General features: G+C 46.0%; 1 protein-coding gene across 8 annotated transcripts; it reads left to right on the plus strand.

The window, feature by feature from the left end:
• The first annotated feature begins 1,462 nt into the window (after positions 1-1,462).
• kcnn1a (potassium intermediate/small conductance calcium-activated channel, subfamily N, member 1a) lies at positions 1,463-27,436 on the plus strand. Of its 8 annotated transcripts, XR_003749487.1 has the most exons (12): positions 5,384-6,164; positions 14,278-14,745; positions 15,952-16,047; positions 16,431-16,849; positions 17,785-17,793; positions 22,523-22,664; positions 22,758-22,868; positions 23,540-23,667; positions 24,009-24,017; positions 24,542-24,597; positions 24,871-24,940; positions 26,285-26,355. XR_003749487.1 is itself a non-coding variant. In XM_028976221.1 (11 exons), the coding sequence occupies exons 2-11, from the start codon at positions 14,362-14,364 to the stop codon at positions 26,567-26,569; spliced, it is 1,653 nt and encodes a 550-aa protein (XP_028832054.1). In that variant the 5' UTR covers positions 1,463-1,535; positions 14,278-14,361; the 3' UTR covers positions 26,570-27,436. The 8 variants fall into 8 exon arrangements, 5 of the variants coding, with proteins under 5 accessions (XP_028832054.1, XP_028832050.1, XP_028832052.1 ...); XM_028976221.1 differs by lacking the exons at positions 5,384-6,164; positions 24,542-24,597 and adding an exon at positions 1,463-1,535 and having other exon boundaries at positions 26,285-27,436; XR_003749486.1 differs by having other exon boundaries at positions 24,542-24,940; positions 26,285-26,358.
• The last annotated feature ends 391 nt before the right edge of the window (positions 27,437-27,827 follow it).

The following is a 27,827-nucleotide window of genomic DNA, read 5'->3' on the forward strand; positions in this document are numbered from 1 at the left end:
AACCGTGAACGTGGTAATAATGTTCCTGTTGATATCTTGGGAGGTGCTGCAGAAACCACGATCTTCTACAAGCAACAGTCTGCAGGTGGAGAACAACAGGAGGACAGAGTCTATTTCTCTACACACATCATGTGTGTGTGTAATGTCACTTTTTCATGACAATAAGGAAATTATTCGGCAATAAACGCTGTAGTTAATAAATATTTGAGATACTTTTGCAGGGTGCTGAATACCCAGGATCCCCGGACTGCCTGCGAGTAGAAATGAAGGCGTTTCTGCAGCAGAGCAGCGGGGAAAACGGCCTTCACGGGACTTCCCATCATGCTCACCAGTAACACACACACACATACACACATATACATGCAAATACACAAACACACACAACACACACACAAACACATGCAAATACACAAACACACACACATGCAAACACACACACAACACACACAAACACAACACACACATGCAAATACACAAACACACACACATGCAAATACACACACACAACACATGCACATGCACAAACACACACACACACATGCAAATACACACACACAAACACACACACGCAAATACACACATACGCACCCAGACACACACAATTAATCCTCTGAATTTCACTTCATTTCGTTTCACAAAAAAATATGAAAAAAAAAACACAGATCACAGATAGGCGCGCGCATTATTGATATGAGATATTGGGAATATTCCGAGGGTGCGGCAGCGAGACCCCACTTTCATCTATGTCCTGTGGGCACCTTTTTTTTTTTAATTCTCACTGTACGTGTAAATGTGTGAAATACGCGCGCCAGGAGGTCACATTTATGTAAAAATGGGGGCCGGCGGTGGGGGGGTCCCCAGCCGTCACGACACAAAAACGTGACGCCGAAAACGAGTCATTGTCCGTGGGACAAAGGACCACTTCCACTTCGCCATTTATATTACATGAATATGACGTGTACATACAGATATATATGTTATATATTAAATATTATATATAAGCCCTCCAGAGCGCGCGGGCAGGGAATCCTCTGCGCCCACCCGTGACATCACACGCGTGTTCGATCCCCGCTTTCACGGAAAGTCGATATTTGAAAGCCCTCCTGCTCGATGCGCGCCGGGTTCCAGCGGATTCGGACCCTCTTTCGCCCTGACGCCGGTTGTGCGGGTCTTCCCTTGCTCGTGGGAAACACGGGGGAACCCTGGGAAAAAACGGGAAGTCTCCGGGATTTTAAAAAATATAAATATAAAAAAAAAAAGAAAAAAGAGAGAGAGAGAAGGACGCGGCGCCTTTTTTCATCCTGCCCACGCTGCGGTTGGAGGCTGAGCGGGGACCCCCGCGACCCCACCCTCTCCCTCCACCCACGGAGCTATAAATAGCGGCGGGATCCCCCCCCCATCAATCCACAGCGCGTCACAAGGTCATGCAGAGCCCCCGTCCGCCTCGTCCTCCTCCTCCACGCCCGGACCCACGACTCCACCGTGGACGCACCGCGCTCGGCGACGTCGGGACGGGAGCGCCGTGACCCCACGAGGTACAGAGCTGCACCTCCATTGTTTCATGTCCGCCGCGGTACGTGTGGCGAAGCTCGGGCTGGGTAGTGGAGAACCCTGGACCATGTGGGAGGGGGGGTGAGGGTGTCACTGTCACTGTCACTGTCACTGTCACGCATTTCCTCGTTTTCAGGTATTTTTTTTTCTGTCCTTCTCCACACTTGACAATTTGCCAGCTGGTTGGAGAGGGGCAGAAGAAGGGAAGGTCCACCTCTCCCATCCCATTACCATCCGGCCCTCATAATGGCAGGTGTCCGTCGCCGGATGACCAGTGTCTTTGTGAGAACAGGCCACGTTGCGGCGACTAAGCCTTTTTGTTTGTTTTTTTTTTGTAACACCGTGCACGGTGTCACCGTCGAGCCTAAATTTGTCACTCGAAGCGCAACGACACATGCGTTCAGGTTCCCGTGGAGAGACGTGCCGCAGGCTTTCCTTTTCCACCCCACTCAGTGGAATTTAAACCTTGGCATGTGGGGGTGCGATTGTGTTCAGTGGACAACATTAGAGCAACATCACTGCAACACTGCGCACACACACACACACACACACACACACGGCAGTTTTTGACATAAATAGCCATTTCGTGTGTCTTGTTTTTTTAGCATTTGGTGGAAAAAAAAGGTCACAATTTCTTTGCCAGATTTGTACAGTCTGATGAAATGAATATGTGCTGTTATGGAGAGAAGAGTTGAAAGGTGTTGACGGCCCTGCCGTGTTCGTGGCGTAGAATTTGTTTACCATCCACGGAGCCGGCCGAGGGCTCGGAGAGCTTTACGGCCGTGGTCGAGCAGGGAGCGCCCCAGTCCCTCGCTCTGCTCTCTGAACGTGGCCTGTCCCGCGCTCGGAGACAGAAGGACGCTGCTGCGGAGTGTTCCGGGTCTCCGGTCCTGCTTGTCTGAAGATCACGGTTATTCAGCGTGCGATGCTGGACGTGCACGTGGCTTTTGGTGAAGTCAGCTCCCAGTTCATAATGATGAAAATGTCTCTTACATTTACATTTACAGCATTTACCAGACGGCCTTATCCAGAGCGATTTACAATCAGTAGTTACAGGGACAGTCCCCCCCTGGAGACACTCAGGGTTAGGTGTCTTGCTCAGGGACACAATGGTAGTAAGTGGGGTTTGAACCTGGTTCTTCTGGTTCATAGGCGAGTGTGTTACCCACTAGGCTACTACCAACCTCTTGGGTGATGTTCCACTAAAAATCCAGTCTGATGACCATTCAATTCACTATTCTCACAAATGCAAATGTAAAAAAAAAAACACACTAATAAGACATTTTCATTAGAAATGTTATAATACGATTAACTAACTATTATAACTAACTAACTATTATAATACATGACTAACTAATGCACATTTAACATAGTAAATCAACACAATAACGTTGGGATTGTCAGTTGAAATATTCGTGGATCTTATGTCTTACTTCTGTGTGCAAGTGGGGAAAAAAAGGTCACATTGCTTGTTCTGTTACATCTCATTTCTAACGCCTCGCCTCTAAAATTTGGTCTGATAAATCTTAGTTTCTGACATCTCGTCTGCAAAGCTGTCTAATGCGTGTCTTCTCATCGGTAAAAGAATTTGTCCTTTAAATCTCTTTGGTGGTGCCTCATCGGCAAAAATTCTGTCCGTCGTCTCGAGCATTTCATCTGTAAGTCGCTTTGGGAAAAAACATCTGCTTCACTAATATCATTAAAAAGCTTGTCTTGTGGAGCAATGTCTACCCGTAAAGTCCCACCTGCGTTTATATTAGAACTTGCCAAACCAAAGTAAGATTTGTCAGTAACATCTCATCTACATTTACATTTACAGCGTTTATCAGACGCCCTTATCCAGAGCGTCTTACAATCAGTAGTTACAGGGACAGTCCCCCTGGAGCAACTTAGGGTTAAGTGTCTTGCTCAGGGACACAATGGTAGTAAGTGGGATTTGAACCTGGGTCTTCTGGTTCATAGGCGAGTGTGTTACCCACTAGGCTACTACCACCCTCTGTCATCTGTCTCTTCTCTGATAGTTGTTTTGGGGAAAAGGGACGTTTTGTCAGTAACTTCTGTCTGTGACGTGTAGTGTCCAGGAGACGGAACGGACGGGGGTGGACTTACATCACCTGTGTGCCCCGCTTTTGGCGTAAAGCAGAAACTGTGACGTTACTTTACGAGGGGTGGTAGTAGCCTAGTGGGTAATACGCTCGCCCATGAACCAGAAGTCCCAGGTTCGAATCCCACTTACTACCATTGTGTCCCATGTGGTGTCTCCGGGGGGACTGTCCCTGTTACTACTGACTGTAGGTGGCTCTGGATAAGGGCGTCTGATAAATGTCATAAATGTAAATGTAGGAAAATTCTATTCTCCGTCTTGCTTTGGGTAAAAGCATCCAGTCAGTATAATTCTAAGACAAAAGATGTCTTTTTTAAGGCGACAATATTCACTCCAACTCCAACCCTTCAGAATTTATAATATAATTTTTTTTTATTCAATAAATTGACTCTGAGGAATCTTTTATGTTTATGAATGTTTGGTTGCTGCGCGAGATTCGCCGCGGAATGGACACGTGGTCACGTGGTTTGCGTGAGTCTCCAGGGGACGCCGCTGGTGAGACAGTAAATAGCTGGTATGTGTCGGGCAAAATCGCTGTCGAGGTTTGATCGACGAGACGAAAATGGCACCGTAGCGCACACACACACACACACACACACACACACGTACGAGCCACCCCTCTGCAGAGTTCTGCCGTAAAATGCTCTCGTCAGGACCACGGACAGCTGCGGTCCAAATTCCGCAACGCACATCTGGATTTGCTCGTGGTACGGCATTTAAACCACCGCGTTAGAACACGTACAGCGACCTTCATCTGCACGACGACTGGCCATGAAATTTACCCGAAACATCTGTATCTGCCTCAGTTTTGCCGTTCAAAACGTGTTTAAAATGACATTATTGGCAATTTGGCAAATCGCCTTGAAGTATTTCACAAAGGCACTGAAGCACGTACGTGTGTGTGTTTGCTCGTGTTTGTAAACGAATATGTGAGTGTGTATGTGTGTTGGCTGGAGGATTGCTGCTGAATGCACTAGTTTTAACGGCGTGGGACCCGCTCTCGCCTCGAAATGTCGCGCATTTTGGCGCTTTATTTTTTTTTTGATAATTGCTTAATTGCTGTAGGCTAATTTGTAAACATGCGGAGCCGCGTTCGTACGAAGGCGGCGGTTTTTGCCTGGTGCTGACGTCACGAGGCGGGTTCCGCTCAGATCCACCAATCAGGTGCGATTCGGCTCCTCTGCTGCTGAGCGCGGTGGACGGACGTGTTGCCAAGTCCGCTTACATTAAGCGATTTAAAAGATTCTTATTAATGAGGTTTTCTCGTAAACGTCCTCATATAAATCCTAACGGACACAACTTACGTATGGGATAAACTTCAGAACGGCACAGTCGTTGAGTATCTTCAAAAGACCTTCCTCTTTAGAGGATACTTGTGGCTCTCTAACTTGTATTTCTCTTGTAGTCTGACTTATGTAAGAAAAACTACAACCGAGTGAATTAAAAATATTTTTATTCATAGTTGGGGTCCTAATGAACCAGAACTGATTACTTCATTGATGGTAACAGGAAAGCACGTTGCAAGTCGCTCTGGATAAGGGCGTCTGCCAAATGCACTAAATATAGAATTATCCATTTATAGAAAAAGCATTTGAAGGGGGCGTTTTTTGGAAACAAAGCTGCCCATTTTGCCCCGATCTGTGGAAATTAGCTGCTCATTTAGGGCTTTACGCAGCGTCTCCTCTCCGAGCGGTTCCTCCGCGACCTGGCAACCCCCGCGAACGGCTCCCGGCGGCTCGCAGGGCGAAGCGACGACCAGAACAAGCCGCGGATGTTGAGGGGGATGCGGCATCGGTACGCGGGAGCTGTACAGCAGCGCCCAGACCCCGAGAGCCAGCAGCGAGCCTCACCCAGCACCCCTGCGCATTTTCCGCAGGAACACGCCAGCCCCGCCGCTCCCCTCTTCAGCCTGCCGCCCCCACCTCCGTCGCTGAGGGAGCGAAGCGCCACCTCCACCACCACCACCTCCCACCATCTCGGGCACCATGGACCGCCTGGCCAGGGCGACCCGTCCGCCGAAGCGGTGCGCCTCGGTCAGCCGCAGCGCGCCGACTCCGCGTCTCTGACCAGCCGGTGCGCAGCCCGGCCTCCGGGGGCCGCGGTCCCCACTGCGCAGTCGGAGGTGTTCGCCTTCGACGGCCGCCACTGCAGCGTTTACCCGCAGCCCTCCCCTCCTCACCTGCCGCCGCCTCTGCGTCCGCAGAGCCTCCGTCTGGGGGACCGGGATTTTTTCGACTCTCCCTGCCGGGGTCCGCAGCTGCGCGCACAGCGGCAGCCGCTGCTGGGGAGCAGCCTGCCCGTCCACTGCTGCGGCGGCGCGGCGGAGCCGCTGCTGAACCCGCGGTCCGGAGCCGAGCCGGGGCATGGAGAAGCCCGCCACCCGCGGCCGGTGAGGAGCTCCGCGGGCACCAGCAGCGCCGCCAGCAGCCCGCCCTACGGCTCCAGCAACCAACTGTGGCCCGAGGAGCAGCGCCTGGAGGGCAAGAGGACTCGGAAGGATAAACACGAGGTAAAGTTGTTCAAAATGGCGACAAGCGCGACAAGCGACCCGCTCCTGATGTGACTCACCTGGTCGGCGATGCTCACGTGACCCGTCAGGTGCGCGATGCCGGCCGACGATCCGGACCCAGCGCCGTGCGTCGTGCGTCGTGGCGCAACGTTCATCTCGTACTCGTGGTGTGACCTCTGCGCTCCTTGCGTTGTGCAATCGCACGATTGACGTCTGACGTCCTTTTTCTGTCCTGTTTACATCTTACATTTAACATTTAAGGCATTTGGCATTGACGCCCTTATCCAGAGCGACTTGCAACCTGCTTCCATGTTACCATCGATGATGTGATCAATTCTGGTTCACTAGGACCCCCAACTAGTAATACAATCTTTTATTCACTCTGTTCTAGATTCTATACATAAGTTAGACAATAAGAAGGTTAAAAGTTAATCTAAATATTCTCTAAAGAGGAAGGTCTTGAGCTGTCCTGTGAAGGTGCTCAGCTGTTCTGACCTCGAGGGGAAGTTCATTCCACCACCGAGGGGCCAAGACGGAGAAGAGTCTAGATGAGCGTCTTCCTTTTACCTCCAGAGATGGGGGACCAGTTAGGGTGGTAGTAGCCTAGTGGGTAAGACACTTGCCTGTGAACCAGAAGACCCAGGTTCAAATCCCACTTACTACCATTGTGTCCCTGAGCAAGACACTTAACCCTGCTCCAGGTGGGGACTGTCCCTGTAACTACTGATTGTAAGGCGCTCTGGATAAGGGCGTCTGGTAAATGCTGTAAATGTAAATGGGACCAGGCGAGCAGTACTGAAGGCTCGGAGTATACCAGGTGCAGTGCGAGGTGTAATAAGGGCTGTGAGGTAGGATGGTGCTACTCCATGTTTGGCTTTGTAGGCCAGCGTCGGTATTTTGAACCTGGTGCGTGCAGCTACCGGGATCCAGTGGAGGGAACGTAGCAGGTGGGGCGGTGTGGGAGAACTTGTTTCCTTTCTGCTGCCATCTCCCGCGTGTGGCCCGGCGAGGAGGACAGCGGATAACCTTGTTTGTTGGCAGCCTCGGCTGGTGGCCGCGTGTAGGTCCTGCTCCCGAACATCTGGGAAATAGGTCCCCTGCCTGAGCGGGCGTCGTCACATCGCATAAACCCCTCGCGGCCCGCGCCGGGCGCCCCATAACGCGTCCTTTATGCTGTTAGCCGCCCCGCTTGCCCGTCGTAGTTGGATTAAGCGCGGCGGGAACGTGACAAGTTGGGGGGGGGCACGCTTGCGCTCGACAGAGCGGTGAAAATGAACGCGTGGCCCGGTTGAATCCTTGTGTTGCGAGCGTGGCGTAGTTTCCGAAGGAACAGTGTTCTCTGGCAGGTGACCTTACTCAGGCTCTTTAATACGATCAAATCAGGCCCTCCCGCCGCCGAAAAGCTATTGGCCGTCTTCGTGCGGGTCACAGTCTTGACCTTTCTGTCGGAATGGCCTCGGCATCACGAGCACATCGCAAAACACGACGTGACCAATGTCGCCTGGGCTTAGGACACCAGACATCGGTGATGACGGATGGATACGCAACGGGAACATTTGTCGCGGTCGGTCATGAATAGTCTCCCTGGTCTAGACGTGCAGCTTTTGCATTTATCCAATGTAATTCCCGCATTCATAGCACGTAGTTATGCAATGAGATACCAGGTGGTGAGTTTCAGTGGTGCGAAAGGCCACGTGTGACTTCTGTCTAATCATATGCAAAAAATGCAAAGTGAAACGCTGCAGCACAGCACACGGTGACACAACGAAATGTGTCCTCTGCTTTTTACCATCACCCTTGGTGAGCGGTGGGCGGCCATGACAGGCGCCCGGGGAGCAGTGTGTGGGGACTTTTGCTCAGTGGTGCCTTGGCGGATCGGGATTCGAACCGGCAACCTTCTGATTACGGGGCCGATTCCTTAACCGCAAGGCCGCTACTGCCCCCAAAGTCTGTGAAACGTGCAGTTATGTAACAATAAACAGGATGGTTTTGGGGTTAAGATATCACGCATTTACCTAAAGTACTGTTTATGGCACTATACCAGACCCAGCATGCTGGAGTGTTTTCAGCATTCCGTAGCATGTCAGGCGTTCTGGATTTATTGGAATAATCAGATAGAAGCATGAGGTGTTGGCTTTTTAGGCATGCTAGTCTCTTTCTTTCTTTTCTTATTTCTCGTCTTATTTTTATATACAAATACTTAAAATCCTCGTACCCCTAGTACACAGTGGCCTGGCCACACCCACTTCTAACAAGGACAGTGAATTTATATAGGGTGGTAGTAGCCTAGTGGGTAAAACACTCGCCTATGAACCAGAAGACCCCGGTTCAAACCCCACTTACTACCATTGTGTCCCTGAGCAAGACACTTAACCCTGACTTCAGGGGGAATGTCCCTGTAACTATTAATTGTAAGTCGCTGTGGATAAGGGCGCCTGATAAATGTAAATGTAAATGTGAATGCAAATGAATTTGACATTCGCGACACGCTCCATCTTATATAGCACCTCAAAACCATTTTTCAGGGTTGGTACCGATGCCTCACAGCACTTGTTCATGCAGGAATTTAAAACATGAACAGGGTCTTTTTTTTTTCCCACATAAACTTGCATAACTCGTAATGTGAATATCTGACGCTTTAACACCTACAACTGTGCCCTTGGGCCGCAACACATCTTGTTGTTTCCGCTCACTCTGCATCGCAGGTTTGATCAGCTTCATTTCAATCACATTAACGCTGCAGGAATCAGCACCGCCGACAGATCCTTTTCATAATGTTAATGGACTTACTTCTAGGGTCGGGACGACTTTAAATGCTTCGGTGTTGAAATATCATGGATAACTTTGAATTGGGCAAGAGCTACTCTAGCAAAACATTGTTGGGAATCACATGTGTGGACCAATTAAAAAGCATTTAACCAACGAAAAAACTTGCCTTTTCCACTTCGTTTCAATATTGTGATTCACATATGGAACAATAATGGGAATAATGTATAGACAGACACGCACATATTTTTTTTTGAGAGGACGTATGAAGGACAGCTCAAGATGTGGATGTAATATACACACACGCGTATATATATGTGTGTGTATGTATGTATGTATATTTGTTTCTTTGTATATTTATGTTTATATTTGCTTCACCTTGCATGGCAGCCAGTGGCCTTCTCTGTTCCGATACTCATTTAGAAAAGCACTGGCGGTCTGGATCAATTAGCCAATTAAAATAAAGGTAGATATTGCAGATGTAACTGCGGAGGACCCTCATTATCTTGTCGATCGAAGCCAGAGCAGAAAACAAACATGGTGTTGGCACAACACAGATGAACTGTACACTATTACCGTATCCGGTAACGGCGGCGGAAACTCAATAGCCATCTTGTGCCGTCAGCAGTGTGATTACGCGCTGGGACGCCGCTAGTGCCGTTGTAACGCTCGTGTACAGTAAGTGCTTTTCTCCCGTTGCTTCTCTTTTATTCCGGGATCATATCACAAATAGGCCAAACCAAATCTGGAGGATTCTAATTACTGCGGTTTGCAGATTCTAATTGATCTTGATTGGTAAAAATAAATCAGGCTGTACAGCTTTTTTTTTTTTTTTTAAACGATTTCAGGGCATTTTTTTAACAATGCATTTCATGTAATTTTTAATAATAAATAATTGTTAATCTTGTGTTCATATATGGGAAAATAATGAGATCTTTTTCTTGCTATTTTTTATATATAGGACATTACGGACTCTCTCTCTCTCTATATATATATATATATATATATACACACACACACACACATACTGTCTGTCTGTCATTGCCTGTCTGTCCCCGACACCGAGGCCCACTGATGGACGCCAAACCCCCTCTTGCCCCGGCACTCCCGTCCCCTGGCGTCTCCTCAGTGTTCAATTGCAAATGGTGCCGAATCAATTCCCTCCGTCTGTCTGCGGCGTAACTGGCTGTTACTGTCACCGCGTCCCCTCCCAGACGTGACATTCTTCCACATTCTGCCTGTGTTTCCTCGCTTCCACGCTCTCATTTCCTTCCTGTCAGCCGCACCCTAATTGCTTTTGTGAAGGTCGCGCTCTGTCACTAATTGTATAATTAGTCAGGTGATTTTTTTTTTTTTTTTTGCCAATCCGGTGGGACCCCTTGGTTATTGATTGCAATATAAATATGGCATTAAGACTGAAAGCACAAAACGTTTTAAGGCCAGAGCGAAAATGGAAATTTCAATGCAGCATTTAAAGTTGCCGGTTTTGGGGCGATTTAAGGGTGAAGAGAATATTTAAAAAGTCTTCAAAATTGAAACGCTCTGTTGGATATTCAGTTTGTGGTTTAGGGTTTCTGTGGGGACCGCGGTGGCTTTATCTTGTTGTGGACGGCGAGTGATATGACTAATTCAGAATAACTTCACAGATTTGTAAAAGTAAACTCCACTTCAGCGGATGTTCTGCTTGCATCCATTTCTGGGCACTTTAAATGCAGCGATGATGTAAATATGGCTTTATGCACTATTGAAAAATTCTGTAATGAATTCAGTCTTTGCCAGTGTGTCTCCTCATCTCAAATAAATTGTTAACGCTGTTCATTACTGGCATCAAGCGAGTGACTCAGGGTGCACTTTCTTTTAAATAAATACAGGGAAGCGTTGTTAAAAATTATATTTATTTTGTTTTAATCCTTTTTATAGTGACTGAAGCTAAAATCCATGTAATATATTAGCATAGAATGATATTCTCATTATATGCTAATAGTAGGGCTGCACGATTTGGGGAAAAAGACATTGCGATTATTGAGATCAATATTGCGATATGCGATTGCGATATGATAAACATACAAACTACTTATAACCTGAAATGCCCAGTGCTTTCAAAATACAATATTCTACAAAATTAAATAAATCACAAAAAACTCTTTTACATTACTGTCGAACGACAAACCCTGGTAAGGCTAAACAACTGTTTTGATTATATTTGGCCATTATAAAATCCCGTATTATAGTTCTTACGTTTAACCAAAACGTTGTTTGGAGGCTGACTTGAACACAGGGATACATAGCTTTGCTAGCTTAGCTAAGGTTAAGATTTGTAAACAGAGGCGAATTTCTTTAGGAAACCTTCAAAGTTTGAGAAAAGTTAACTAAACAGCTAAGAACAGTCTAAATAGTTAATATCTACGTTTAGCCAAAACGTTGTTTGGAGGCTGACTTGAACACAGGAATGCATAGCTTCGCTAGCTTAGCCTAGTTTAGCTAAGGTTAAGACTTATAAAACGGGATTTTATAATGGCCAAATATATTCAAAACAATTGTCCAGCCTTACCTATGAAATGTAATCCCTGGTTTGGAGCGTACAGTGGTTTGTACAGCCCCAAGCAGCACAAGAGTGAGGCATTTTTATGCACTTCACTCCATAGACATGTATATGCTTCACGCCACAGCAGAGCCTATCGTAATATGGCGGCGACGTTGACGTACGATGCAGCGTGTCATGCGGCGTCAAACCATATGTCTCCGAATCGAAAGTCATGTGACCAAATATGTCACATCCGACTGAAGTGAGACTTGCAAACTTTGAGAGGATGAGAGAATGGATCGGATATGTTGCCGATCCAATCCATGTACTAATCATTTAAATCGCAGCTTTTTGCGTTCATGTAATCGCACAGACTGACATCACGATTACGATTGCGATAAGATTAATCGTGCAGCACTAGCTAATAGTATAGAATTCATTGCAACCATCTGAACAGGACCATTTCGAGTCAACATTTCTGTGCAAAAATGAATTAGATAATGATGTAAAAGTCTATGGAAGTACTTAAAAGTGTTAAACCTCAGCAGCCCATTGAATCGTTTCTGTGTTTGTTGCTGTAATGCGATTGGACGATTCACAAGCTCGGTTTTTATGCTTACATTTACATTTACAGCATTTATCGGATGCCTTAATCCAGAGTGCCTTACAATCAGTAGTTACAGGGACAGTCCCCCCTGGAGACAGTCAGGGTTAAGTGTCTTGCTCAGGGACACGATGGTAGTAAGTGGGATTTGAACCTGGGTCTTCTGGTTCATAGGCGAGTGTGTTAACCACTAGGCTACTACCACTCCATTATGCTCAGAATTGTAACAAGGAAGTCAGTAATAGATTTGCTCAAAAACGTGCACCGAGAAGATGACTTATTTATTTTAAATTTATTAGAAAATACAAATGAATTCTAATTATAAAAATGTATTCAGCCGCCAACAACACTGCTCTGCCCCTCCGATCCGCATCTACCACACCCTATCACTCCACTTTGTTCAATTAGATTTAGTCTCCGAGATGTAATATCAACCCAATGTATCGCATTTCTAAAGTTTATCCAGCACATGCATATCTTATGTGTTCGTTACAACAAAAACTCACAATAGCATTTGCACTTCCGACATGCGTGCACTGCAGTCTCGGATAACGTCGGTAGAACGTGCTTTTTACTTCTAGTAAATAGTGTTTAATTAATCTTTTTTTGTAATTTATGGTTCTGTAAAGTTTGTATTTGTGTGACAATTTCTCCGCTTGACGTTCTTCACAGCGTGTGTGTAGTACACCAGCAGCGCGCCAGTTACCCTGCTGCTGCGTCTCCGGGTCACTGTTGCGTTCGCCTGCAGGCTCCCCACGGGGCCCGGGCTCGGCCCCTCGTCTGCCGCACACCTCATCTGCTCCGACGGGCCGGGCCGCGGCCTGTCACTGGTGCCGGGCGCTGGTGGGGGGGACCGAGTTTTGCGAGTCGCTCAGACTTAACCTGATTTTGAACGGAATGACTCCAGGCTAGACTTGACATTTAGCACTAAATGCCCCCTTCCCCGCTGGAAATATTTATTATCGAGTTCTGCATTATTGTACAAAGCGCTTGTCGTGAGAACGGGAGGGTCCGCAACACGGAAATGAAACCGATCACTTTTTGAATGATGCAAAATGCTTCACAAAAGTGCTACGATAGGTCAAAATTGCGAAAGAGTTGCGGTGACTGGCCGTATTTGTGTTGATTGTTGCGATCATAAAGCATTCATATCGAATGAAATTGCTGAAATCCGTGGCCTTTGAAAAGTGGCTCTCGGAACGTCAGCTGAGCACATTCCGTCAGCCTCTAAGCTTCTCCGAAACTGGACTCCAGGCTCGGCCTGGAGTGATTTGACACTCGGGAGAATAATTGAATTATGAAAATTTTATATCTTAATTTGAAGAGGAGAAATTGGGGTCGGAATTGCGCATTCAGAACGACAGACTTTCAATCTCACGGAAGAAAAAAGATTTTTTTTGAAAAGGCAGGAAATTATAAAGGGCGAGGGGGGAAGAGGGGGGAACTCTGGGACGACTTCTGCACGAAGATGTTGCTCGGCACTTCGTTTCGTGTGAATGGGATTTAAAGCCGGGACGGCGTTGCTTACGGACCTTCACACATCTTTTAATCGCGTGTCAGGCGGCTTCAGAGTCGGAAACTTCTACCGCCACGCGTACTATTTATACTTGTGTGCCAAAAAATTTTTTATGTAAAACCTTTCATTGAGTGTCAAACCTTTTCACTCTCCCCGCGGTATTAATAAAACAGCGTTTCATGCTGAATAATTGACGTGGAGAGAATGTTAATGCGCTATTATACTAATCAATCACTCTGGACTGCACAAAATCTTTGCGCTTTTTTCTCTTTGCACAATCTCTGCTCTTTTTACTTTTTTAAAAATCTTATACATTGACTTTCACTCATTTGCACACCTTCACCCTACCTGTTACACATATTTTATGTTAAAGATGTAAAAGTGTATTATTTGGTTATGTTTGCAATATTTGCATATTGGTCTTTATTGTATACTTGCAACATTTGCAATACTGTGGTCTGTAGCAGTCGCAAAAAGCATTTCACCGCATATCATACCGTGTACGACCGTGTATGTGACAAATAAAATTTGAATTTGATGTAACGCATCTTTGCGGCATTTTGCGGGAGTGTCGGATGCGTCCTGGAGGAAGGTCGATGTAATAAGGACGCGGCTTGAGAGCACCCCGCGCGCGGCCTGAACCCGGCTTCCTCATCCCCCTCGCACCCCCGCAACCCATCCCTCTCTCCCTCTCTGCCGGCAGGCTGACGCCGAGAGAACAAAGCTGAGCCATGCCGGATCCCAGCCCTCCGTCTCTGCGAGCAGCCACTCGTTCTCTGAGATAGCCATGAACAGCTGCAAGTACAATGGGGGCGTGGTGAGACCTCTGGGCAGCCTGGCGTCGTCCCGGCGCAACCTGGCCGAGCACGACTCCGAGACGCAGCCCCTGCAGACGCTCCACAGCTCCGGCCTGGAGGTGGTCGTCTCCAAGAGCAATGGCGAGGACCGCAGCAAGGCGTCCAACGAGAGCCTGGCCAGGGAGGGCGGCGGGGGCAGCGGCCCCCGGGGGGCGCCGCACAAGAAGAACAAGGACATCGGCTACAAGCTGGGCCACCGGAGGGCGCTGTTCGAGAAGCGCAAGCGGCTCAGTGACTATGCCTTGATATTCGGCATGTTTGGGATAGTTGTCATGGTGACCGAGACTGAGCTCTCCTGGGGTGTTTATACTAAGGTGAGAGGTTGATACTCTTATCATTCCATTATTTTTAGCGCAATTCTACAAAATCGGGGAAAACAGTCAGGGAGCCAATTAACCTTAAATTCTTGTTCGACTGAACGCGGTGCCGGTTCCCCCCCCTCGGGTAGGGTCTGGATTTTAAAAAAAAGAGCTTTGGGACGACAGACTAATGACAGGTGAATTAATTGGTTTATTCGGTGTTACGTCACCAGGGATTCTCAAAACAATCTCCCGCGTAATTGTGCCTCGACAAGCTGGTGAGATTGAAGCTTTTCTATGCGACTGTATGTGTTTCATTGCATTGTGTTTATGGAGCATAATTAAATCACAGAAGCACATAGGCGCACGCTCTTCAGAAACTGCTTTTGACTTCTTTAAAAAGGATTCTAAAACTTTTTCCGTTTTGCATTGGAAAAAAAAACGTAACAATTACGCAGTTAATTTGTTATCCTGGAGGGTTTTATCTAGAAGCAATGTAGACATCAGCATGAAACATACTGACTAATGCAGTCACTATTGCACATTATGTTGACAAATGAAAGCATAAATCATTTAGTTTCTACCACCATCATTACCTCATTAGCGTGTGAGCAAAGTTAAAAGTCAGGCTGTAAAACGGGCCTTTATGGCCAGATTCCCGTGGGGTTGAAGTGCCCCGTTCCGAACACTGTGATGTACGAGGCCCACACAGCTGCGGGACGCAAGCGCTTAAACCACCAATTCATCACGTACGCCACCAGCAGCGGCACCCCTCCTTTTAACGTGCTGTGGGAGGGGGCGGCGGCGGGAGAACGAATGTTTGGGAGCCGTGACCAGGCGTTGCGTTTTAGCAGCTCATCCAGGCCGCAGTGGCCCATATTTCAGGCCTCTGCCGGACAGAGGACAAGAGGGGGGGCGCTGCGGCGCGCTGCGGTCCTCCCACTGCTGCAGCATTATACTGGTATCTGTGTTGTAGAACCCATTATAATTTCATAAGCTGGCCGCCCTGAATTTGAAATGACCCGGCTTCATTGGAAACTGTGCCGGGGAAGGGGGAGGGCAGAACTGACTGGGGGCGGGGGGTATGAATCGACAGATGCGCTGTTTTTTTAGTTTCTATAAATATCTCCCTTTCTCTCTCTGTCTTGGTTCGTCTCTGTCTGTCTGTCTGTTGTCTCTGTGTCCTCCTTCATGTTTTTTTTTTTTTTTTTCTCTCTGCAGGAATCTTCATACTCATTTGCACTGAAATGCCTTATCAGCCTTTCCACTGTTATTTTGCTTGGTCTTATAATAATGTACCATGCCCGGGAAATTCAGGTGAGATTTACACCGCAGATATGGGACATTATAGTCCTCCATAAAGCTATTAAACGCGTATATTAATGCATGTTCTGAAAAGTTGGTAACTTGTAGTCAGGGTTGGGATATAAAAGTATTACGAATTCAGAATACAAAAAAATCTGCATGTTAAGCACACTGTAGCAATAATAGCTTCTTTTTAACAATAATGGCTACTTGAAAAAAACGAGAGAATACTTTTAGAATACATCTGCTGTGTTTAGAATACATTGCTTTGTTAGGTTATACATCGTTGGTTCCCATTCATGGGAGAAATATGACCTTGTATGTAAATCAATGTTAGCATCGTGTATTTGATCGCTTAAGTGTTACATGAACGCAATTTCACTGCTTGGTCCCAGCTCTTCATGGTGGACAACGGAGCGGACGACTGGAGGATAGCCATGACGTACGAGCGGATCTTCTTCATCGTGCTCGAGCTGCTGGTTTGTGCCATTCACCCCATCCCGGGCCAGTACGTCTTCACCTGGACGGCGCGACTGGCCTTTACCTACGTGCCGTCGGTGGCCGACGCAGACGTGGACATCATCCTGTCCATCCCCATGTTCCTGCGGCTGTACCTGATTGGCCGGGTGATGCTGCTGCACAGCAAGCTGTTCACGGACGCTTCGTCACGCAGCATCGGCGCGCTCAACAAGATCAACTTCAACACGCGCTTCGTCATGAAGACCCTCATGACCATCTGCCCCGGCACGGTGCTCCTGGTCTTCAGCATCTCCTCGTGGATCATCGCCGCCTGGACGGTGCGCGTGTGTGAGAGGTATGGCCACGCCCAAACCGCGCCCTCCTCTCCGTCTTCACTCCCGCCTCCACCACCACCACCAGCCACGACACCATCAGCTTTTTCTCTCTCTATCGCTCTCTCTACCTTCCTGCTGTCCTCCTCACACTCCTCTCACTCACCCCTGCCCCTTGGGAACCAGGAGAAGCGTCCGTCTCCAGCTAGTGTGGGTCGGGGGTTGACATAACAAAAAAAAAAAAAAAGAATTAGCGGCCTGTCAACAATTCATAATTGTCTAATTGCTTGGTTTGTCGAACGGTTTGTTTTGATAATGATAAACAGCCCCTAGCACGCCCAACACTGAAATAAAAAGTAAAAATATACACCCGCTTCCGTCTCTGGGGGGGCCGTGCCAACGTTAATGCATTTAATGAATCTCAGCAAAGTACCGGCAGCGGAGATGAATCCCGGCTCTGCATAAAACTAGAGGTGGCTTAACGGTTTCCCATCATGCAATTGATTTTTGAATCGATTCAAGTCAGGACCCGGACAGTGAATCAGCAGCTGCTGGGTGGGTTTTCCTCCGTCCCTGCCTTCCCAACCGTCCCGCATGGCGATATTACGGCAGCAAAAATAATGATGTTGTAATAATGATAATAATAAAACTAATGCTAATAGTAATGAGCAGCCCCGCCCCCAGACAGTGAGGTTCCGTACCATGCACTCCCCCTCCCCCCACCACGCCTTTCCCAGCAAGGTGCCATCTACAGCAGTTCACGACAAGAGGCTGCCTTTTCTGCTTTCATTTATTTCTTTTATAATTATTATTATTCCTGTGTGAACGAATGAGCATGAGGGCGTGCCTGTGTAAATATGCGTGTGTGTGTGTGTGTGTGTGTGTGTGTGTGTGTGTGTGTTGGTGTCTGTTTAATTCACTCTTGTACTTTCTATTTCCCCTCTATGCTGCTCCATAGGGATACCATGTGAGTCCTCGTTCTCTGGCCGTGGAACAACCTGCCATTGTTCATTGAGCTGGTGCCACTGCTACTCTCAGAGTTTGGAGGGGTGGGCGCGGGGAAGCAAAAATGAGCATTTAAAAAAAAACAACAACAACAAAATCCTAACCTTGTGCGAATGTGGCACCATCCTCAAAAAATATATATAACAATTGCATTTAGGCTCTGGGTCGTGAAGAACTCGCGGAAAACTTGTAGTTTGAGCAGCACTAGAAACCAAGCGTCTCTTTTTAAGCGCCTCTGTGACAGAGAGGAGAAAGGAGGCGGAGCTGGTGTTAAAATGGAGCATCTCCTTCAGGTCACCTTCACAAAGTGCCCTCAAAAGCAGCACACTTTTTTTTTTTTTTTTTTTACTGTTGGTAATGTGCTCACACCCTTCTGGAGGTGATTGTTGTTCTATTTTTCGTTCGGACACATTTTACTTTCATTTTTACACCCCCGCAAGCGGACTTTCCCCACGTTAGGCACCCTGATTGTGATAGCTGTAAAGTGCAGGGGTATCGCTGGCCATTTTAACACGGTTTCTCACCAAGACAACAGAACCGCACCGGCCAGTGCTACGAAAACGGTCCCATTCGGTTCTTCCTTTTGGTTACTTTTTGATCCCGGGCCGTTTTAAGGCTAGACGTGTTGCACACAGACAGTAAACACTGAAGCAGCATGGCGGCCTTCATGTTTACTCTCCACACGGCATTCGAAAGAGGCGCCTGTTTGCGTCAGTGCTGCTGAACTGGGGACTTCGACCGCATCTACTGCAGCCGCGCTCGGCAAAAGGGGGGGGGTCCGGCAAAACGGTGCGAGACTGGACGAGCACGGGGTCCATCTGGAATGCCACTATAGAGTGGGAAAATGAAAGGGCCCGTGGCCGTCAACAGGACATCCGCTAAACGCTTTTTCGGTTTCCTACACCCGCTGGATGATTTTTAACCCCCTGTCTTGGAATATTTTAATAAAATAATCCTTATTTACTTAATTATTATTATTTTTTTTTACATGTGTTCCCTTTGCATTAATTACATGTTTCCATTGATTTCTACATTGCCAACTGAATCAATCCTACCAGACCTCAGAGGAACCTGCATGGCATGGCCACTCACCCTGCTGCTTTTAACCAATATTGTTAAAAAGATGCTTTAAACAAGACTGCTATTTTGGGGTGGTGGACCATGTGGTACCTTTGGTAACTGTTCGGACATTTTCATTGAGGTTCTTCATTAGCATGAGCGCTAATAGCTCACAGTTCGCCCTGTCTGATTCCCCTGTCAGTGTTTTTTTCTTTACTTTTCTAGCTCTCTTGCTAACAGGCGTCGTCAGATACAGCAACAACAACAACAACATTTATTTCTTATATAACCCAAAATCACATACAGTATGTCTCAATGGGCTTTGACAAGCCCTACAGTTGACACCTCCCGCACTTGACCCTTCTGATACAGCTAAAATGAGCGCTAAACCAATCACAATTTAGCATTTCATTTGAAATATGTTAGTCATGGCTGCTGTGAGTCTAATATAATGCAGCAATCTGGAAAATTGTTGCTAGCGTGACCTTTAGAATTACCTTGCTTTCTAGTTAGCTATTTTTCTAATCTAATGTAGTAGGGCCTAACCAGTCTTTAAAGTTTAAAGTTATTACTAGAGACAAAAGATAACAGAAGGGTGTGCAGGACAGTTTGAAAAATGCTAAAGCGCGATGTGCTGACGAGACAGTAGCGGGCAATCTCGCTTCTTAAACTTCAGATGCCAGCATGTCTTGGGCGAGACGGCGCGATGTGTGTAATTGCTTTTGTCTCACGTTCAGTGCATGAGGGAGGCGGCAGCTCTGATGCTGTTTACGATTATTTTCTCTTTACATCTCTGTCTGTGTGTCCGTGTGTGTGCGCGTGTGTGCATGAGTGTGCGTATATGTTACAATTTAGGTATTTCATACTTCCAATGCAACAATACATTCCCCTGAATGACGCGCCACTTCAAATAATGATGGAAGCAGCTCAAGCCAATAGAAACGTTAAAGGTCTGATGCATAATTATAGCATTGAAATTTGTCTTGATGCAGGCTGCATTTCTTGCTTACATAATTGAACTGTTAGGTGGAGCACACTGTCAGTAAGGAACGAAGATGAAGAGCACGTTTGAAGTAGCCTACCGCTCGCATGCACTTTCAAACACTTTCTGTTGTTAGACTGATGTGGTGAACGAGAACTATTTTTAAGGTACTCTCCCCACTCTACTTTCTCCTTTCGCTGTCAGCGGCTGACACTGAGATCCCTGTGTGCGTCTGTGGATTCCTTCCAGCTGTTGCTCACGCTAACAAATAACCAAGTCCAAAAAAAGCATCATGATTCACGGTTGGGGTGTTGTGGGGGGGATAAATCGCAATGTCAAAGGACAGAAGGATGGGTCTCAGGGAAATTCCTCAAGGAGGAGAGTGTCTTCTCGCAAAACCGAGCGTTGATCTATGTTGAAGGTGGTGCCAGCTCTTCTCCATTTTTGCCAGTTCTGCATACAGTATATTGAGAGCTTCAAATCCCCTTGCGAATGCAATGCTTCATTAGGACATGAAGCCATTTGTTTTGAGATAAAGTATGCTTAGAACTTGACAAAGCAAGGTCAGCAAGTAAGTACAGCGTGTCTAATGGCTTTCCGTGCCTGGCATTAAAGACAAATGCTGGTTTGATTGAAAGCACCGTGAAGGGTCTAGTTATGCTGTCGATATTCTGAGATGTCTCACCACAACCACCACGAGATCTGACACCAGCTTCAAAAAAGATCAGCCACAGTTGGCGTAGTTGCACGGTCGCAACGTGACTATCGTCGCTTCAGAACGAGTGCCTCGAGGCTTCGCCACACTCCTTCAATTTGGGTCTCAGGAGGCAGACATGCAAACGCGAGATCACATCTGGTGGTGAAATATCTCGACAGGCGAGCGCTGCAGCTTGTGTTTTGCACTGACCTCGACAGAAAGCCCCAGGTCTCATTGCAACCCTGCAATCTGCCGCCAAGTTGACACAACATGTAATCAAACTCCAAATTTCTAGCGCTCAAAAGTGGTCGCAGGAAAGGGTTTTAGGCCAGGCATACCCCCCCAATCCTTGTTTCATTTGGCTTTTTATTTTGACAGCATTTATGATGGCTTCCATTAACACAGTAGGCTTGATCATATCCTCCATGGCTCTCAATATACTGGCTTCTATTCCAGCATGCAGGGTTGTGGGTTTTCAAATGCCTGCATGGTACCTTATGCTTTGTTCGCATGTTCAGACAGGGGCTCTGCTCTTTTTATGAGACCAAAAACGAGGACAACAGTGGTTGCTCTTTCTCCCAGAGCATGTTTCTTTTCTGATATGGAGTAGGTCGACGATACGGATAGGTCCAGCTGATGGCATGGCGCTGCTGAATGTTTGCAGAAAATTAACTGTCTAGGAGGGGGAGGTCCCATTTTTAAAATTCGAACACAAAACATCTGCTCCCAGGTGCACTTGGCACCATTTCACACTTGATTAGATCCAATTTCGCGTGCAGTGCTAATTTACATAGCGGGTCATTGTTGGTCAGTCAGTTCATTGGCAGTCCACTGGCATGTTAAATTGCCTGTGCCCCTCTCAAAGAGACAACTTAGTTAAACGTTCTTCGTTCCCCGCTCTACAGCCAATTACGGCCCTTGTTAAAAGAGTTCGCCCTCCCCAGACTTCATAATTGCTCACACTGAGCCATGATAGCCTTGGCTCCTCCTGGACAGATGGTTGATCCTATCAGCGCAGTGCACCGCCGGCGAGGTTGAGGTGAAAGAGTTAAAAAATTGGGTCATCTACCTCGATCTTTCAGGCTTGTCCTCAATAGGCTAGAGTGGCTTTGGTCTTTTTTTTTTTTCTCCGTGTAAAACACCCTTTCAGGCCCTTTGTATGGATGCTTGCTGTTCTGACACTCAACAAAGTGGTGACACTTGGACCTTTGTTGGGCTGTTTTGTTTTTTTTGGTTTGGTTTGAATTTTTTGGGCACCCTTTTTTGTCATGGGAATGCACTGTACCATCAGCACAGCTCACCCTACGCATTATGCAAAATCACATCCGAGGACTTGGATATTGTTTTTTTTTTGTTGGTTATTATTTCACATTTAATACAAAATGAATGTTCTCGCCTTGTGAATGAATATTGTTTCCTTAAATGTGCTTACAGGTATTTGAAGCATTGATTTTTTTTTTTATTGTTGTGGTGTTGAGTGGTTAATTATGTGCTTTGTAATACATTGTATCGGTAATGCAAATTCTGTATTGTACTGCAATGTGATCACTGCTTTTGTTAATGACCATTCATTTCTCCATTCATTCCTCATAAATGAGGTTCAGTCAGATTAAAAAAAAAATCCCACTACTACTCCCTTAATAGTACTAAGCTTAGTCCATTGGCCTAGGTAAAATATTTTATTGTGCAAACAAATAAAAGGAGAGGTAATATATCATTAAATCTATAATTTAATATCATTGCTTGTCCTTGAACATGCATTTGAAGGTCAGTATAAGTAATGACAATATTTGGGGTTTGGTTTTAATTAATATTATCACTTGTAAAGTGCATCTTTACAAATCTTCTTCAAGAATCATTTCATGAACCTTGTTTCCCTCCGTATGCCATGCTCGTCCACTGTGTGGAAGTTCTCACCAGAGCTTTCCCCTGTCTGTCCTCTCGATGCACTAGGTACCATGACAAACAGGAAGTGACCAGTAACTTCCTGGGAGCAATGTGGTTAATCTCTATAACTTTCCTCTCAATTGGCTATGGAGACATGGTGCCGAACACGTATTGTGGCAAGGGTGTGTGTCTTCTAACCGGAATCATGGTATGTTTTTTTAATGTCTTTATTTCACAACCATGACTTTTATTAAAATAAATGAGAGTAATTGTCAAATCAACTTGTTTTGAAATCTTACAGGGGGCTGGCTGCACAGCACTTGTAGTTGCTGTCGTGGCCAGAAAACTGGAGCTAACCAAGGCCGAGAAGCATGTCCACAACTTTATGATGGACACACAGCTCTGTAAACGTGTAAGCCTCCCTACCATTACACATATTACCAGATTTCCAATACAGAACTTACATTACCCTGGGAAAACTGTAGCTGTGCCTTAGGGACGATTTCAGCCACCAACACACATTCACAGAGGGACAGAAACAGCACTGCTCTATGTCTATTTAGCAAATCATTTAAAGTAAAAGAGATTGCACCCGAGTATTCGTTCAAACATTCACATAAGAATTGATAGCTATTAAATTATTACATTTGTGAATGGGATCCAAACCTTTTCCCATTTTCCCTCCTCTTATTTATCTTATTGTTGTGCCAGATGGTTTTTGGAAATGAAAATATGAAATTAGTATGATCCAGATGACCACAAAGTTGAAGTTTTATACCCTACTTGCGTCCATTGTGTCCCTGAGGAAGATCCTGAGTTGCAGCAGTGCAGTGGTTCTTAGTCCTGGTCCTGGAGGACCTTTTCCATGAAGGTTTTCATTCTAACCCATATGGTTTATAACTTGCACATTTAACATTGGTATATTAGGAAACACCTGGAAGAAACCTCATCACAGTCAGTTCAGGTGTTGGACTGAAAAACCTTTGGCAGAGGGTCCTCCAAGACCAGGACTTGGGCACCCCAGCATTTTTCGGCTCTGATATGTTGAAACTTGGAAATTGTTGACTTTCTCTCCTGTTGCAGGTGAAGAACACAGCTGCCAATGTACTCAGGGAAACGTGGCTTATCTACAAACACACAAAGCTTGTGAAGAAGATTGATCATGCCAAAGTGCGCAAACACCAGCGCAAGTTCCTACAGGCCATTCATCAGTAAGTATGGTGCAAATTTAATTTAATGAGGCAGAGGCAAGAAAATGCTACATGCTCGTGATAATCATGAAATGGTATAAAAGCAAACATGATATTCAAATTCAATTCCATATATTCAAATGGTCCTTGTAGTTCAGACCTGGAAAACCAGGCTGAGAATTCGGTGTGAGGTGAGGTTTGTCTGAATCTGTGTAATGTGATAACTGTTCCTCTCCCCCGTCCCTGAATTCCTGACCTTGTGCTTATTGTGAGAAGTGTTCCTATTGTGTGAACTCTTGTGTTGTGGGTTCTAAACATGAACTGTGTTCTTGTTCTGTCCTCGTATTGCTCTATCACCGCAGAGCTCAGAAGTAAGTTTGTGTCCTCCGTGTTGTTTTCTGATCCCTCCTCCCCCGCCACCCCCTGTCTATGTTTCACGTGCATGAGGTTTGAGTCTGGATACTGATTTCTGTTCCTCCACACGTTCATGATTTTTTTCCATCCAACGTATGGGATGAAAGCCGAGCAACACTTTAACCCACTGTTGCTGACATGGTTGCGCTGCAACGAAAAGAAAGCCACCCTTCAGGCTTCTACTGGGCTTGCAAAATTCTGACTTTCCCTAACCCTTTGGACAGTTTTGGTGGGTTGGACTGGGCCTGGATGCAAGATGAGTTTCATTGCCAAAATGTTAAGTGATCTGATGATCTGGCTGTCCTTGGGTATAAAGGCAGGCTTTCTTTTGACCTCACCTCCGCTCACTCATAACTGCTCCCGACCAATGGAAAAGTCAACTCCCCTGTTTTGTTGGTGGACCTCTGATGGATTTAGCTGTGCCATATCACACCAGCTTCCCACTGGTCTCTCATACTCCACCACCTTTACTGTTTTCCAGTTCATCTGCCGTCACCCATGACTGAGAGGCTCTCTGGCATCTTTATTTGGTCACTGGTTAGTGTGACTACTGGGACTTGAATGGCCTGTTTTGAGTGTTTGAGAGCTGGTGAAAGGTTCCATTGAGCTGGTACAGTATGCATGCGATGGAAAGGCCAGCAGGATTGGGAATGCTTGCATGCAGGCCTTTCTCGCTCTCTCTGCTGCTCTCTCTCTCTATCTCACTCTTTCCACCCACCCTTTTAGGGATCTCCTGACAGATGTCTTTAACATTTCCCTGATGACCCTTACCCCCCTCCCCACCCCCTCCCTTCCCTCACCTCTGCTCAGGCTCCGTAGTGTAAAGATGGAGCAGCGGAAGCTTAATGATCAGGCTAACACTCTGGTGGACTTGGCCAAGGTAAGTGTTTCGACCTGCACCATGAACATGGACTGGGGACTGTAGTATTTGTCCTCATATATTATATCATATAAGTCTGCGACTTGGACTCAAGTCACACTTAAGAAGAACCTTTATTTAGTGTAAAAAGGAGTGAAAGTAAGCTGGTGTGGCACGGTTGTGTGTACCGCTAAAGATTTGGAATCCTTCGGCTAAACAATTGTTATTATCTCCTGATCGACTTCTGCTTATTCGACACATGCTAATCATTTGAATCATCTATACAAGGTTTTTGATCCACAGCTCAGACATTTACTGTGATAGTAGACTTGAGACTTGACTTGGACGACTCCATACTATATACTGTGTATGTGACAATAGAAAAAAAAACTAATTGTTGTATTAGTTTCAAATAAAAACAGATAAGTTAGCCTTAGTCAAATCGTACTAAATTAGACTTCTGAAAATGCTTGAGATCTAAGAATAAAGAACAAAGAAAATGTTTAAGGAATAATACAAGAACATGAACAATAATCTCACCCATCTGGTCCAGTTGTCCGAAATGTCCAGTGCTAAATTGTGGTTATGTCAGTTGTAACAATCTGTGACATAGTAGGTAAACTAGAGAGAATGAAACATATCACCACCTATTACAACTGGGCTGGACATAAATTGTTTAAAATTACACGTATGCTTGAAGAAGGACTGTAGAAGCACAACTAAAAAGTGCTCAGAATCATACTGATTAGACCACCATCTGTGGCCATGACCTTTATCCTTTGACGTCCAAAATCATCCAATACAAACATTCTGTTTGAGACATTCCGTAGGTCCCTCAATGTTTTCACAAATGCGATTTAGGTCACAGTGTCCATAGTCACCTTTGACCACCAAATAATTGACATGCCATTCTCACAAGTATGGGATGCACATTCTGGAGACAGATAGGACATTCATAGTCATTCAAAACTATGAACCAAACAATCTTTGGGTGCATGTGAGTATTTATACAGAGCTGGAATGAAAGAATCAATTGTAATATTTTACTCTGGGCTCCCTTGGAGATGCAGCTCCAGCATACATGATATTATGCTGTAGTTACAAAGATTTACCAGTTTATTAATACTTTTTTGCCAATACTATTTCATGTTTGTTCTAAATATACAGCCTTGGATGTACTTTAGTGACACACAAGGTGACTGAGATTATTGTTAATATCCTGTTTGTAATTTCAGTGTAGTTGTTATTAATATAATAAATATCATTAATATCGTCATAAATGTTGATATTCGGAATAAATAAGCCTCCAGTGTAAACGAGTTAAATAATCCTACTTCCCACTGTGCCTCTGCTCTGCTTCTCAAGACCCAGAATGTGATGTATGACCTGGTGTCAGAGCTGCAGGAGCGGAGCGAGGAGCTGGACAAGCGCATCGGCACGCTGGAGGACAAGCTAGAGTCTGTGAGCAGCACCCTGCAGGCGCTGCCCTGCCTCATCTCCCAAGCCATAAGCCAGCAGCAGCAGGACCTCCTGGATGGCTTTGTGCACCGCTACCGGCCAGCGTCGCTAGGCTCCGAGCGCTCCTGGACTCCCTCTCGCCGCCGCCGCTCCCCCTCCACTGCGCCACACACCTCCTCTGACAGCGGGTAGCCGACCCCGAGGCGGGTGGTGGCCTCCGTTCCTCCCTGCCTACTGTAACTCCAGCACAGACGTGTAACGGACAGAGTAAAACAAGCGAGGACTCCACGACCAAACTGAATCGAATCATAAAAAAAAAAAAAAAAAAGAATAAATTAGTAGACATATGGTTTATGTTTAGCCATTGTATGGCTGTTCAAGTTAGCTTTATTGCAAAGCCCTTGTATATTGACTGACAGAGTTTGGGGTGCTGGGGTAACATCTGTGGAAGGGCTGGACTAAAGCAACGGCGAAAAGATCACGTGACCAGTGAAAAAACGCCACTGGGATTCCCTTCAAGACTTTTTTTTTTTTTTTTTTTTTTTTTTTAAAACACGTTTTGTTTTTTCCCATAAGCCAAGGTGACTTCGGCGAGGCCAGTTGAAAGCGACGGGATTTGGCAAAAATGCACTTAAAGGGGGTGAATGGCCGAGGAAGAGGAGGACACACATGCCATTACTACTGCGTAGGATCTTTTACACAAATGCCAACTTTAAGGGTTCAGTTCCCTTGTTCTTTTTTAAGGGAAATTGCGGGTGCAACTAACTTTTTTTAGTTACATATCGGCATGTTACTTTTTAGTGCCTGAATGTATAACTTGTGAAGGGTTGTTAATTTACACTTTTAAAGCGACTTTTTTGTACACTGTTGATACAAGCATTGCATTCCTTTTCAGATACATTCCTCTGCAGACAACGTCGTCTTAATATGATGTTCGCCATTACCTCCATTATGCAGTTTACTTTAGGATGAGGCTTTTTTTTTGGGGGGGGGGGAAGAAAGAAAGAAAGAAAACGAAAAAAAGAGGGGAGTAAAAATAATGTAAATCATTTGACGCAACGATCACAACTCTGAGCTTCCACAGGTCTTGGCAATTTGGCAAGGCTCTTTATCTCTGAGGCTATGGAAGTGCCCTTGGCTACAGTTGGCACAGATAACCCTGACCCCTGACCCCCTAGCATGTATCAGTGCAAGCTGTGATTGATGGTCTTGGGGTGTATGATGTATGGAGTTTTTTTTTTTTTCTTTCTTTCTTAGTTTTTTTGCTTTTATACCAAAATCCATTTTTTTCTACCTAGGGTTTTAGATTGCAAATATATTACATAGAGGTGCAGTACTGTGAGGCCTAGCAACGCGTCCATTTGTCTACATTAAAGCGACGTGGCGAAATGCGCAAGAGACAACTGACGTTTCTTACCAAACCACAGGCTTAGCCAAAGCTCCCAACACA

The sequence above is a fragment of the Denticeps clupeoides genome, chromosome 4, assembly GCF_900700375.1.
Source record: "Denticeps clupeoides chromosome 4, fDenClu1.1, whole genome shotgun sequence".
NCBI classification, from domain to species: domain Eukaryota; kingdom Metazoa; phylum Chordata; class Actinopteri; order Clupeiformes; family Denticipitidae; genus Denticeps; species Denticeps clupeoides.

What these genes read in the sequence shown, in the direction of transcription:
- kcnn1a (XM_028976217.1), top strand. Translation starts at nt 5,427, where the DNA reads ATGTTGAGGGGGATGCGGCATCGGTACGCGGGAGCTGTACAGCAGCGC. An exon ending in CCTGGGGTGTTTATACTAAG is followed by an intron (nt 14,746 to 15,951) that starts GTGAGAGGTTGA and finishes TTCTCTCTGCAG; the next exon opens with GAATCTTCATACTCATTTGC. An exon ending in ACCATGCCCGGGAAATTCAG is followed by an intron (nt 16,048 to 16,430) that starts GTGAGATTTACA and finishes GCTTGGTCCCAG; the next exon opens with CTCTTCATGGTGGACAACGG.